This window comes from Medicago truncatula, chromosome 7, assembly GCF_003473485.1.
Source record: "Medicago truncatula cultivar Jemalong A17 chromosome 7, MtrunA17r5.0-ANR, whole genome shotgun sequence".
Lineage (NCBI taxonomy): Eukaryota > Viridiplantae > Streptophyta > Magnoliopsida > Fabales > Fabaceae > Medicago > Medicago truncatula.
In genome coordinates this window covers 18,227,944-18,242,613 of record NC_053048.1, presented here as the reverse complement: position 1 = coordinate 18,242,613, position 14,670 = coordinate 18,227,944, and the positions used below count along the sequence as shown (strand labels likewise).

Genomic DNA, 14,670 nt, shown 5'->3' with positions numbered 1-14,670 from the left:
CGGTTACGTTCTTTTGCAGAAACCTTAGTTCTCTGACTTCCGTCTTCTTGGCTAGCACCGAGGTTTTGGAGGAGCACTGTTCGTGTGGACTTGATAGAGGCTCTGCTATTTGCTTGGCTGTGATCGTGATTCCGGTTCGCAGATTCCACCGTTCGTTTTCAGACCAACCGTTCTAAGGTAACAATCGAATCACTGGTTCAAGTTCCAATTCGTAATGATCCAAGGAAAGTAAATCGAAATTTTATTCCGCTGCTTATTCTGTTTTATGTCGATTTACCTTCATGTCTATCAAGTGTTCTATGTTTGGCAAAGGGTACAGATCTTTAGGACATGCCATATTCAAATCTGTGTAATCCAGGCACATTCTCCACTTTCCCGAAGACTTTTTCATGAGGACCGTGTTTGCAAGCCATGTAGGGTACTTGATTTCACTGATGAAGCGTGCTTCCTTCAATTTTTTTACTTCTTCATCAACTGCATTTCTCTTCTCTTCCCCCATTTTGTGCTTCCTCTGTACAACGGGTTTTACCGAAGGGTTAACCGCCAGGTGATGACAAGCCACTTTAATATCGATCCCGGGCATATCAGACGGTGCCCACGCAAAAAGGTCAGAATTTTCTTGTAAAAATCTGATCAAGTTCTCCTCCTCAGCTACCTCCAGCGAGGTTTCGATCTTAGTAGTTTGATGGAGTTCCGGTCCGATCACAACATCTTTCAAATCTTCAATCGGTTCTATCCGTTCTTGCTAGTACTCTTCCCGGGGATCTAGGTCAATTAGATTCACGTCAAGGGCTCCGGTGTTCTTTACTCCAAGTTTGAGGCTGGCATGATAGCATTCCCGTGCTACCTTCTGGTCGCCCCTGACCGTCCCGACGCGTCCGTCATCCAGCGGGTACTTCATCATCAAGTGTTTGGTGGAAACGAAAGCATCTAATAATTTGATAGAAGGGCGACCAATGATTGCGTTATATGAACTGGGCGAGTTAATCACCAAGTACCTAATCTTGATGGACTTCTGCTGATCTCCCGAGCCGAAAATGGTTTTTAAGGTGACATAGTCGCGAACGTGCACCCTCTCTCCGGTGAAACCTGATAGGGTTCCTTTGAAAGGTTGAAGTTGCTCTTCGCTCAAGATCATCTTGCTAAAAGCATCGTAGTAAAGAACATCTGCAGAGCTACCGGTATCCACGAGTACCCTCTTGATCTCCCAGTTAAGAAGTTGGAGGGAAATGACCAAGGGATCATCATCATGAGGAATTACCTGTCCGAAATCCTCCGGAGAAAAAGAAATAGTTGGGATTTTTTCTGAAGCGTGATTGTCTCCTAAAAGCATTACTTGGCAGGCATACCTCTTTCGAGAATGGTTGGATTCCCCGCCCCCCGCAAAACCTCCCGAGATGGTGTGTAGGGTGTGCTTGGGGGCTGTGGGTTTATCACGGGCTTCCTCAGGCCGATGTCTTTCTTCGTTGTTCTTGGCATAACCTCTTAACTTCCCGCTCTGGATAAGCTTTTCAATATCCCTTTTTAAGTGAACGCACTCATCCGTGTCATGGCCCAACACCAAATGATACTTGCACCAAGAGTTTCCGTTGAGGCCCATGTACTTGGCGCGAGGTTCTGCAGCTGGTGGGATTATTCTCGATTCAAGAACCTCCCTAAGAATCTTTCCAGGATGGGCGTTCAGGGGGGGTAAAGTGGTCTTGCGGGTAATGGTGAGGACCCCTTTCGTGCGGCTTCTTGGATGACCCCCTATCTCTTGTTGGAGGAAGGTAGTGGTTCTTGCGCTCTGATCCATAACCTCCCCTCTCTTTAACATCTCTTGCCCTCTTCTCGGCGTTACTTTCTTCTCCCTTCACGTAACATTCAGCTCGAGCTATGATCTCCTCCATCGAATCAGCAGATTTCTGGGCAAGCGACTCGTTGAACTGTCGGGCCTATAAACCGTTCTGGAACGTGCCCACAAATACTTCTTGGTTGCGGTTAGATACTTTAATCGTGGAGTCGTTAAAGCGGGCGAGGTATTCCCTTAAAGATTCGCTCTGCCCCTGCCGGACGTTAAAAAGGCTAGTTGACGAGACCTTGCGGTGGCGACTGGCGGAAAACTGCTGGGTGAGTTTCCTCACCATGTCCTGGTAACTGATGATAGAAAAGCGGGGAAGGCTCATATACCATCGTAGTGCTGCTCCGGCGAAGGTTCCGGCTAACAATTTGCATTTGAGAGAGTCAGCAACACAATATATTGACATCCTAGTGTTGAAGACAGTTATGTGTTCCACCGGATCGCCTTTTCCATCAAAAGAGGTCAGGTGGGGCGGCTTAAAATTCTCTGGGACCGGAGCATTCCATATCTCGACGGATAGAGGTTGGGGTTCTGGCTCGTCAAGGTCGCCGTGATGGGAGTCAGCTTTCTCCTTATGCTGTTGCTGCTGGATAGTTTCTACTGAAGCTAGGAGAGCTTCGTTTTGCTCGAGCAGCTGAGCGATTTGACTCTTCATCGTTTCTGCTTCTTCTGGTGTAGCTATAGCGGTTTTTCTCTAAATCGTACGTGAGGTGCGATTTAGGTTTGAGTAAGGTTTAGGATACCGAATCGTAGAGAAAACTACGACTCAGTGTTTCTTTGGATCGGAATCTCGATACAAAGAATCGTGGTCTAGGCTAGTTTTACCTTTTCCCACAGACGGCGCCAACTGTACTCGCATAAAAGTACAATAAGGATTCTAGGGTTAAGAATCGTATACTAGGGTTTTAGACTGATTATTGGATAGATGAGAGTGTTCTCAATGGTGGTATTTATAGCTCTCTATGGGCTTGGGTTTTGGTTGCTTAGTCTCCAAGTAATAGGGGTATTTATGTATTTAGGGCGGTTTCTAGAAGATTCTAGAGGCTAGTAAGGCGGCGCCACGTATAGTACTCGCCTGGGACCCTAAAACTTCTTTTAAGGGTGCTAAAGCCTCCTTGACGGGTCTTTAAGCCCTTTTTAGAGGTCCTTCAGGTCCTTAGGAATATTATGACGGTCCACTTTTTTATTGAAACAAGAAAAAGAATCATGGAAGGAAAGGAGAAGAAGAAACATTGCACATCTAGGTGTATTTTTTGATCAAGCGTTTGAGATTTGATACTCTGAAATTATCCATCTCAAACCTGTAGAACAATCACTCATTCTCCATTACAACAATGGGGGTCAATAATTTGTGGGACATTCTCGAATCTTGCAAGTAAACGGTTCCTTTTCACCCATCTCTAGTTAACTCGCTTACTCACAATTTCTCCTTTCAAGTTTCTCCTCCAAAATTTGCTTTTCCTTGTTGAATCGAGTACCCTTTTGGATGAATTAAAACGTGTATGTGTTGGTTTTATGAGTTGTTGCATGAACAAAAGGGAGCTTTTGGATCTGTCTTCTTTGAGGATTTATGAATTTTTGGGTTTGGGTTTAACACTAAATGGGAAAAATGGGTTTATTTATGTTCCTGTTGTGGTTTAACATGTGAGTGATGCTTGGTACAAGCAGACTAAAATATGTTAATGCTTAAGATGGTAGAGTTTTAATTGGGGTTGGAGATGAAGAAGAAATAATATAGGGAGAGGAATGAACAAAATGTACGTTTTTTTAATTTCATCCCTCTGCAATTTTGCGTTTTTGGTTTTGGTCCCTCCTTTCTAACCACTCATCATCGCTCTTGACACATAAGCAAGCTTTTGCCAACTCACACTTCGCCGCGTGTGTCTCCGTCTGCCACCACAACGTTTTTGTAACGGGAGTTAACGGGAGGGACGAATTGCAAACGGCTATTAACTTACAAGGATGATTTTGAAACAAAAAAAGATACAGGGACGATTTGCAAAAACACGCGAAATTACAGAGACGTTTTACATATTTAAGCCAAAAAATAAAAAAAGTCCAATTTGTGTCACTCTTGAGATCATCACGTCTCCCTTTCTATTTTTCCAGAAGCTTCAATACTCTTCTACCCATTTTCATCTTCTTCTCCACCTCTCACTGCACCAACTCTTGTAGCCTTTCTCCTTCCTCATCTCACTATTTGTCTCTCATTCTACCATTTCTCCATCACTCACCAATTAAGAACAAATCTAAAGAAAAAAAAGGATAGATATGCAAAAAAGAAAGAAGAAGAGTCTTACTACTTCAAGTGATGTGCAGTAATAAAGAAGAAGAAAGATGTTTTTTTATGGAAGAAGAAGAAAGATGTTGTTTATTCATGGGAAATTGGAGAAGAAAACATGGGTATATTGGTAATTATACTTGTCATTAAAAAGTTAAAACTGTGAATCGCTTTTCACTGCCGCGGAAGCTTTGATTCCAGCTTTAGCAGAACCTGCGTTTTGGATCTAAAACGTGGTTTCATAGATCTGCTTTTCCTTCATCCAAACAACACAGAAAATTGGGAAACGGCGTTTGGCAAAAGTAACCCACGTTTTGACCTAAAAAGTGATGCCAAACACATACTACTTTATATTTAATCAGAGACTTTTATGGCCGCTAGGTGCTTAGTTAGATATCAAATTCACAATTCACTCAATAATTTATCCTTGCAAAAAAAAAAAAAAATTCTGGAATTTATAATTAAGTGTTAGTTGCGTAAGCATTGCAAACGAATAGAAGAAAAGGTTCCGGGGTCCCAAACTCAACAAAAACAGTTTTGTGCCGATAGAAACAAAGGTGAAGATAGAAGAAAATGGCTTCATGGAATTCAGTTTCATTAGAAGTAACCTACGAAGTTCTTGGTTGGTTCGCTTTTATTGTTTGGTCCATCAGTTTCTACCCTCAAGTCATCTTAAATTTCCGCAGGAAAAGGTTTCTATTCTTTCTTCTTCTATTGTTTTCATTATGTCTAATCCGTTTGATTAATTTAACCCTCAATTTTTATTTTGAAATTTTCAGCGTTGTTGGACTCAACTTTGATTTCGTGCTGTTAAATTTAACCAAGCACAGTTCATATCTTATATACAATTCTTCTCTTTACTTTAGCTCTGCTATTCAGAAACAATATTTTCAGAAATACGGTTATGATCAGGTAAGCTTTCTTCTCTTACTAATAGTAACTTTAATATGTTATTTATGTTGTTTATGCTAGATTCTTCATTTCAAGTTATGTCATATGAAACATGGATACGGACACAGACACGATACGGACACTGACACGCCGACACCGTTAATAATTTGAGAAAATTACATAATTCGGTGTAATTACAAGTGTCTGTGCCTAACCCGAGGAGTGTCCATGCATCATACCATCATGCTAAAAGAGGAAACCCAATATTTTTACGTATTTTGGTTAACACAATGGTACAAATGAAGTCGTGTCCAATACTGACACTTGTGATTAAATCAAATTATGTTATTTTCATAAATTATTATCAGTGTTGACATGTTAGTGTCCAATGCATGTTTGTTCTTCATAGGTATCCACCGGCTTTGTTGATGACTAATTTCCGCCAAGAGTTTGTTTGAATGAAGTATTTTGGATGGAGTGAATGATTAATTTTTCTTTTCTAATTTAATAAAGCAATATAATGTTTCTAAAAAGGGATTATGTGTGATTCAAATCTTATGATCATCTATTATATTATTCTTTCAATTTTCGAAGAGAGAATGGGACATGCACTATTGGTGTAAAATAGTTTTACATTGACATTCAATGAAAATACACTGTTTCAGCCCTTTAAAACAGTCACTTTCGTTTTGTAAGTACAACTAAGATGCTAGAAGACGACAATGGGTGTGCTGGGCCGCGGGTTCAAACTCCAATTCTCCACTTGCTTGTTTTGGGTCAAGTAGCCTAAGGGCTAGAATTTCACCGACTGCAATGTCCCTACCAACTGAGCTATGTTCATCAGCTCATGGAGACTGACTCCCCACTTCTCTGTACTTAGTGTGTGTGTGTTTGTGTGTGTGTGTGTGTGTGTGAGTTTTGCCGCTAGACTCTTTAAAATGAAATTTTTTAAAAACCTCCATTCTAGCATATCTTAAAGTTTTATAAAATGTTGGTGATAGTGCATCAATGATCAGGGCTACAACGTCCTAATTTTTTAGTGTCTCTAGGACTGTTATTAAACTTGCATCAGCCTCATTTGCCTGAGATTCTCCGCAATATAAAGGATCTCGAGATGGCTACTACTGCAGTTTAAATCCTTGCATGGAACTATTTCTGTCTTGTTTTCATCATATTGATTTGTTTCAGATTACGTCTTTTTTTTCAGATGATACCTGTGGCAAAAAATGATGTTGCTTTCTCAATCCATGCTGTTCTGCTGACAGCCATTGCATTGTTCCAGATTGCAATCTATGAAGTAAAAATGATATTTCTTCTTGTTCTGAATATTGTTCTCGCTTTTTATGGGTTGTTCTACGACTGAATTCTCCATTTTACTGAACTTGGTAACGATTTCATTGTAGCGTGGAAGTCAGAAACTGTCCAAAATTTGTATTGGAATCGTCTCCATTGTTTGGCTTACTGCTGCAGTTTGTTTCTTTGTTGCTTTGTCAAATCATTCATGGCTTTGGCTTCTCAACGTCTTCAAGTATGTTGTCTCTGCTTGTGTTGTTAATTACATCAGTATTATGCTTCCGGAAGTTCAACTTGTCTCCTGTGAATAATATCCTTGCATGTACTTTTAGTTTGTAAACTATTTTTCAACTGGAGATGTGAAATAGTTTAATCTTTCCCAATATGTTTCCGGCATGGTGTTTGTGAATTAGACTTGAAGTATCCTTATGGTAATTTTGTCAATGCTTTTTAGTGACCATCCTAATTCATCTCAAACTGGCATGGTGTTTGTTAAACATAAGAGAAGTTATTTCTAATTTTTCACTAATTTTGGATATGATGTGCCATGGGAAATTATTTCTGTGATTTTCTTATAGGTAGTAGTAGTCAGCACATAGTTATAAGGTACAAGAAATTGATGCCGTGTCTTAAAATCTTATTGATCAATTGCCACCAAGATATATGCTTCCTTACATCTCAGAACATTTAATTTCACTATTTACTGTTTTTTGACATGTAAGGTGGACAGTTGCATTTTTATTTTGTATGGACTCTGGACTGTTGATTATTGTCTCATCTTAATGCAAAGCTTGGAATCTTATGTATTTTGAACTGTTTCATAGGCTCCGACCTGCACTTGTTATAGTGTGACAGTCTATATTCCAGATGATAAAAAATATCTATTTGCCTTAGCCTCTGACTATGATTTAGTTTTGTTCTAACTTGTTTAAATTGATCATGTTGCAGCTCAATTCAAGTGCTTATGACTACGATAAAGTACATTCCCCAGGTTAGGATTTCTTTAAAACTTTATTTTGTTTTCTTTTTCTATGCAGGTGATTGTTGAGTGGCCTTTTTTATTGGTTGTGCTTCTAAATGCATATCAAACTATTTTCACGTTCTTCTTGTAGTCAACTGCAAATTCAGCGTGATACCTTCCTTTTTCTTAGAGAAAACAAATTATTAATTATGGAAATTTAAATTGAATGGAATGGGTAAAGTGGAACCTAATTCTTTGATTCTTTCTCTCTAGTAATGGAATCCTGTAAAATTTTAAACCCTCTTCCTATAGTTGATGCAAGATTTTTATACTATTGACATTCGTGTCCTCAAAAAGACTATTTCTCAAAATCAAACTAAACCACTAGCATAGTTCTTCACTCTTGTGTTCATAACTGATGTAGTACGGAACCTGTAATAATACACTTCATAATTTTTAAACATTTTATGCTTAAAGAACAGGTAATAATTAATTGAAGAGAACTCTACATTATTATTTTTAAAGAACAGGTTTATTTCGCAGCTTCTAGCTGTCAATGTAACAAGTTTTGTTATGCATATAGGTAAGCATGAACTTCCTAAGGAAAAGTACTGATGGATGGAGCATTGGGAACATTCTACTAGACTTTTCTGGAGGAATAGCAAACTATGGACAGATGGTTGTGCAATCAGTAGATCAAGGTTCGTTTGTCATATACTCATTTCTGCGATTGATAAGTCTTGCCATTTGATTCTATAGTTTAACTGACATATTTTAAATCTCGTGTTTCCAGATTCATGGGTCAACTTTTATGGGAATATAGGAAAAGTGTTGCTCTCTCTGGTATAGAAAACTTTCTCCTTAAACAAAATTTTGCTTCATTCTTAAGTTACAGTTCTTTCTTCCTTTTCGGTTCCATTTATTTTACATAATGTTATGGTTCCTTAAACAGAAAATGAAAATAGAGAAAGTAAACAATAACCAAACAGGTCATAATTTTTACTTAAATAAAAACAGTAGGTGTGAGTGCGTTTATTCTGAATCAAATTTTGCATAGATGTAGGATAGTTCATGTGCTTATTAGGTAATGAAGCCACGGCTGCTTGAGACTTTTGTGATACTTCATTTAACTGTATACAAAATTGCAGGTATCTGTATTCTTTGACATAATTTTCATTATTCAACATTATGTCCTGTATCCTGATAAAAAATCCTCCAAATTGGTGACCACCACCGAGGATGAAGATCAAATCAGAGAGCACCTCAACAGGCCTTCTGATGAATCTCCATCAGAGAATGTGTGACATGTTTTGGTTCAGAATGCATATTCAACCGATCATGAAGATTAAATCAAAGAGCACCTTACCAGGCCTTCTGATCGAACACCCCCACAGAATGTGTAAGATATATTATAGTTTGTAATGTATATCAAACTTCCCATCATTGATATCAATATGAAAGAAAATCTAGGATTATTTTTATCCTTATACCACAATTCACCAAACTTTGTTGTAAGATATAGATTTATAGCATCGATCTTTATGCCAATTTATATCATAGTAAATTTGTAATTACGGACTAGCTTTCTATTGACAAGCTACTGATCCCCACTCAGGCCTAGGACCTAGGTACAAGTTGTAATCAACATAAATATGCACCTAATTAAGCTATAAGAAATGCTGTTTGAAAATTTCACACAATAGTCCTCTCAAGGTTGTTAAAATCAAGTTTTAACCGATCATGAAGATCGTTCAAAGACCGCTTTGTCAGGCCTTCTAATCAATCACCACCACAGAATATCAATCTTTCCATTGATTGATATCAATATCAAAACAAAACTAGGATTATTTTCATCCCATTTACGATGATCACTGTTTGGCTTGGAGCTTCAGCAAACTTTGTTGGAAGTTATAGAATTAAAGCCTTGATCTTTATGTCAATTTATGTAGTAGTAAATTTCTATTTACTGATTAGCTATCTGTTGAAAAGCCACTGACCCTACTATTTAAGATCGGTCCAATCATTTTTTAAACCTGTTCAACGGATTTTAAAAGTGTCAGCGTGAGTTAACTTCCGCTGAAAACTGCCGAGCTGGAGTTAACTCCCGCTGAGTTAAGGGAATGAGCAATTTTTTTTATTTAGGTATTCTCTCATCCATTTCTTGTTGGGTCTTGTCTGTGAAATTTGGCCCCTCTATAGCCATTAATAACTTTTTTTTTTTTTGAGGGAAGCCATTAATAACTTCTATGGTGCCATTTCTTTGTTGTTCATTAAAATCGACAACTTTGCCTTATGCATTAACAACTTTCTCACACATTTTAACCACTATTTCAGATGCTCCTTTACAAAATACTCTAACCTTGTTTGTTATTTTAAATAATATTTACCTTATGTTATTTTACTTTTTAGTCTTGAGGGTAGTATTTAAACTTGGCTTGTGCCTCATTTGCAATCAATTAAACATTTCAACAATTATCTTATTCTCGCTAAAACCCTAAAATTCTCATTCAACACTATTCTTAGATGATTTCTCTTTTGTACCGAATTTTATTCTAAATCATTATTACCATCTCACATGTATATTAGTAGTTGCCGCAAAATACACAGGCATAAATATACAAACCAGCTTAGGGAATGCTTCACCAAGCCATTAATTTATCATCCATGGATCATATTTCTTGTTTTTCGTTTGAATGTTGTGTAATGAATGGCATGATCTTGTCTCACTAATGGTTGACATTGAATTGAGTTGATGGAGGGTGCATGTTGACGCGTGGAAAATGCTTATGTGGTGATTACTGTGTACCGAAACAAAAAAATAACAATTAATTAATCGAAGGTTTCAGGTCATTAAAATATATACTATATACCACACATCAAAAGCCCAGCCGGAGTTGCACGCAAGGTGGTCAAATTGAGTGTGTCATCACCCGTTTACAAAATTGGTTATCCTCAAGGGCACACCCTTAGAGTTGTAGGTCCAATTATATAAACACTAGTATTGTGTATAAACTAACCAATGTGAGACTTCTAAGATTTTTTCAATTTACACACAAACATACACGTAGTGTTCCAACAATTATGTAAGCCTTTGGATGAATTAAACTGAAAGGGAAGAGAGGTGTAGATGGAGAGCAGTGAAGAGATTGTCGGATAGGGTTAAAAATCTACACATTCATTTTAGTAATTTAAATTCAAACTACGAACTCAAAATGTGAACCGTTCGATCTTAATCCAACAGTTTCGATTTGCTGCCAATAAAATGCAGGAATTGAGTGATCGGAGTGAATTCGAATTCCTTAGAAGTTAGAACTATATTTGAGAATTGAGGGTCGAAGCATCTTGAAACATTTTTTCGAACATTATATAAGAAGGATAAACTACAAATGGTGTGTTCATTCCGACATATATTAATACAAAACAAGTTTACATCTTTTAGACATTCTCAGCCAATGTCTGATCAGAAGACTTAGCATTATCAAAGTCAGGAGATGTCTCTAATTTGCGCTTTCTTTCGGGATATAACACGTAATGTTGGATGATGAAGAGGATGTCAAAGAATATAGACACCTGCAATGTTAAAGAATGTGATGATTGATTTAATCAGTGAAATCATTGTAAGAAAACAATAATATTTCATACAGTAAAAAAAATTCATAAATGTGAAATAATGATACACTGTTACATACCAAGGATAGCAATAGTTTCCCTATGTTTCCATAGAAGTTCATCCAAGAACCTGAAAAACAAAGATGGAATTTTAAAATCATGTTTCTTCAAAGTATAAATTTAAAGAAGATAGATTATAGTTATAGATGATATTAGTGACCTTGATCAATGGATTGCATAGCCATTTGTGCATAGTTTGCTACCCCTCCAGAAAAGTCTAGCAGAATGTTCCAAATGCTCCATCCATCAGTACTTTTTCTCATAAAGTTCATCACCGCCTATTTTCGCAACAGAAATTATTAAGATGGATGGCTAACTTCAGAACAAAAAATGGAGCATTCTTTGTATGTTTTAAACGACAATGAGTTCGACAAAATCACGGTGGTTCATCTGATTTTGTGAAGCTTCAAAGTGTAGTATTTGCAAAATTTACATGTTCACCGTAATTCTGCAAAACTCAATGTCAATCTAAACATGCGTTGCGTTCTAATACATGATTCATTGATGATAATCTATGAAATACGGACACCAAACACCATATTGACACTAACGCTGACACATAACAACTGATGATAATTCAAAAAAATAAGAATCGATTGGATGCAACTACATGTATCGATCTTGCATGTCTCAGAATCCAACAATGATACGTGTCAGGCATCATTTCAACAAGCATTTGTATGAAATATGAACATAAGTATATAGAAATTAAAATGAAATTACACAAATTAAAATCGATACTAACCTGAGGAATATATTTTACGACTGTCATAGAAACTTGAATGATACTGCAAGTTGATCAATTTCAACAAAAGTCAGAAAATTCCAAAACAAAGCTTCCATAAACCATAATACATCAAAATTAAAAAGTAGTAACAAATGAAAACAGATAACATACGTGAAGATTGAGAGAAGCCAGAGCCAATGATGATTGTGCAATGCAATAAAGAAACACACAACTGCTGTTGTCCATGCAACAGTGACTATTCCACAAGCAATTTTAGATACTTTCTGGTTTCCACGCTGCATAAAAATGATCGAAATATCGTTACATTTAGAATAATCTTAAATTCATGACAAGAATAAAAATTAAGCTAAATGGTAGAGGAAAATTGTACTAACATCATAGATTGCAATCTGGAACAAAGAAACTGCTGTTAGTAGTACTGCATGGACTGAGAATGCAACATCATTTGCTGCCACTGGTATCATCTGGAAAAAAGAAAAAAAAATGAATATTTTTTATTTTTTTTAAACATGAACAAGAACAGTGGGAGAATAGCTAGTTAGCTCAGTCCCTTAGATGTTCAAAAAAAAAAAAAAAATCAAAATTAAGAACAAAAATAAGGGGTCAATTTCTGAAATGCATGATGGAACATAGCTAATGACATGTTTACCATATAATGTAATCATTCACATATTCAACAAATCTTACATCTAAAACATTTTAGGGAGGAAAATTAGAAAACAAATTACAAATATTAGCATACAAGTATATCAATCATAAATTGAGCTCTACGTTATTTATGTTAAAGTAACAAAAACAAATTAATGTTATGTTGTGATGCACCTAAAAAGTCCTACATTGTTTGAGAATTGAGATTAAAAGTAGTTTATAAACAAAACACTTGCACTTTCTCGACCTATTGGGACACTTTAAAAAAAAAAAAAAAACATAAAAAAGAGGTCTTTGAATATGACTTGATGAGGTCTAAAAATTGGTGTTGAAGTGATTGTCCAAGCCACACACAAGTTCCTTTAGCCCTTTAACATGAACTAAAGACTACCTCAGTCCTCAGATACACCAAAAAAGTCTCAATATTGCATAAATCGTAGACAAAAATAATATATATCTGTTCTTTTTTCAAGTGTCTTTTTAGAAAATTAACACCACATATGTATTTTTGCACATTTTTTTTCTATTATACCCTCATTTTAATCTACCAATAAATTCATATTTTTTTGCACATGTGTATGTTATCTTTTTTCTTTTAGTAACAAATAATTGTTGGTTATTATCTTTTTTCTGCAGCAAATTCATATTTTTTTACGCGTTCTCTCATAATAAATAATTATCTTTTATTTTTTAACACTCACGAGTCTTTTATTTTTCTTCTCACAACTCTTTTCTCTTACTTTGCACTTATATACTCCCTCCGTTCCTTTTTAAGTGTCACTTTTGGAGAAATTTTTTATTCCTATTTAACTGTCGCTTTCAAAGTTCAATGCAACAATAAATATTGTTTTACCAACATTACCCTTAGTTATTTATTGCGGAGAGATAAATATATGAAATAAGATATTAAATGACTAAGGCTATTATAGTAAAAGTATAAATTATTGTATAAGAAAAAGTAACATTTATTGAGTGTCTTGGTTTGTGTAAAATGTTAAAAAATGACACTTAAAAAAGAAAGGAGGTAATACTTAAATACAAAAAAGAAAGTTAGATAGGAGCAGAAAATTCCCATAAAAAGACATTTAAAAAGGAAAAACAACTCCTCACACTATTAAATTTACGCTAAACAATTCCTTTTTTTCTTTTTGACTTTTAAATTTTAAAATAAAATATAAGTTACTAAGGTTTTTCACAAATAAACTCTCCCGTTTTATTTACAAAAATTAATTAACTTTTTAAATATATTGAATAATTTATGTATCAAGTTTAGATTTTTGACCAAATACATAAATTATTCAATGTATTTAAAAGTTAACTTTTTTTCCTTTTAATTGATCCCATTCAACGCACATTTATTATGCTTCCTTCCTAACCGTAACACGTCATTTTCTCATTCTTTCTTTTCTCGTTGACTTTTATGAAAGTGTAAATGGCCATATGATAGTTTAATGTTTTTACACTTTCTCTTTCTCTTTCTATCCGCACATCTTTTCGATAAGCACGAACCAGATCCTAGTTCATATAATATAACAGTGCCATGTGAAACATAGGTACGATACGGACCCTAATACGTCGATATAGTTATAAGTATCCGATATCAGAACACGTCTAATACAATAAGATAAGTGTTTGTGCTTCATCGACGGTGCCAGATTAAGAGTGTATACAAAAACTAGTCTCTTTTCACAAGATAATAAAAACTAAATTATCAATTTTTTTTGAGCAACTAAATTATCAATTTTTTTTGAGCAACTAAATTATCAATTTAACATCAATAATAAAGGACAATAAATATATTGAATTGAATGGTAATTGAAAAATTCACAAACCTCTTTCTTGCCGTATTTATCTCTATATTGTTGTTGAATTGTAGAGCTAAAGTACAAAGATGTATTGTATATAAGATATGATGTATGCTTTGTCAAATTCAGCAACACGAAATCAAAGTTCAAGCCAACCACACTAATCAAACACAATAACAAGATTGATCAAAATATAGATATAATAATCTAACATAATAAAAAAAATTATGAGGTATTGTTTTCTGGATTAATACCTTTTCCTGCGAAAGTTTAAGATCACTTGAGGCCAAAAACTAATTGACCAACAAACAAAAGCAAACCACCCTAAAGCTTCATAAGAAACATGCAGAGGAACTGAATTCCAAGAAGACATGATTTCTTTGTTCAACTTTTTTTTCTCCCAAATAATGAACTATTTTGGTTTGGTGTAGATTTTTCATATACTATACATTTATGTTGCCAATATATATAGCCAGTCATTAAAAAAAAAAGTTTGTTTCTTTTTTTTCTTCTATTTTTGCGGGGTGGGGAGTT

At 35.6% G+C, this 14,670-nt stretch overlaps 3 protein-coding genes across 3 annotated transcripts; 1 reads left to right on the top strand and 2 right to left on the bottom strand.

The window, feature by feature from the left end:
• Window positions 1–745: 745 nt before the first annotated feature.
• LOC112418420 (uncharacterized) lies at window positions 746–1,816 on the bottom strand. Its single transcript, XM_024774765.1, has one exon. The coding sequence runs from the start codon at window positions 1,814–1,816 to the stop codon at window positions 746–748; it is 1,071 nt and encodes a 356-aa protein (XP_024630533.1).
• Window positions 1,817–4,530: 2,714 nt separating this feature from the next.
• On the top strand, window positions 4,531–8,961 carry LOC25479661 (cystinosin homolog). Its single transcript, XM_013587927.3, has 8 exons — window positions 4,531–4,813; window positions 4,901–5,033; window positions 6,220–6,309; window positions 6,416–6,540; window positions 7,254–7,296; window positions 7,850–7,967; window positions 8,060–8,109; window positions 8,415–8,961. Exons 1-8 carry the CDS (start codon window positions 4,695–4,697, stop codon window positions 8,568–8,570), a joined length of 834 nt encoding a protein of 277 aa, XP_013443381.1. The 5' UTR covers window positions 4,531–4,694; the 3' UTR covers window positions 8,571–8,961.
• Window positions 8,962–10,551: 1,590 nt separating this feature from the next.
• On the bottom strand, window positions 10,552–14,670 carry LOC25479660 (cystinosin homolog). Its single transcript, XM_013587926.3, has 8 exons — window positions 14,391–14,670; window positions 14,164–14,296; window positions 12,058–12,147; window positions 11,834–11,958; window positions 11,681–11,723; window positions 11,096–11,213; window positions 10,956–11,005; window positions 10,552–10,836 (listed from the first exon to the last, which is right to left on the bottom strand). The coding sequence occupies exons 1-8, from the start codon at window positions 14,507–14,509 to the stop codon at window positions 10,702–10,704; spliced, it is 813 nt and encodes a 270-aa protein (XP_013443380.1). The 5' UTR covers window positions 14,510–14,670; the 3' UTR covers window positions 10,552–10,701.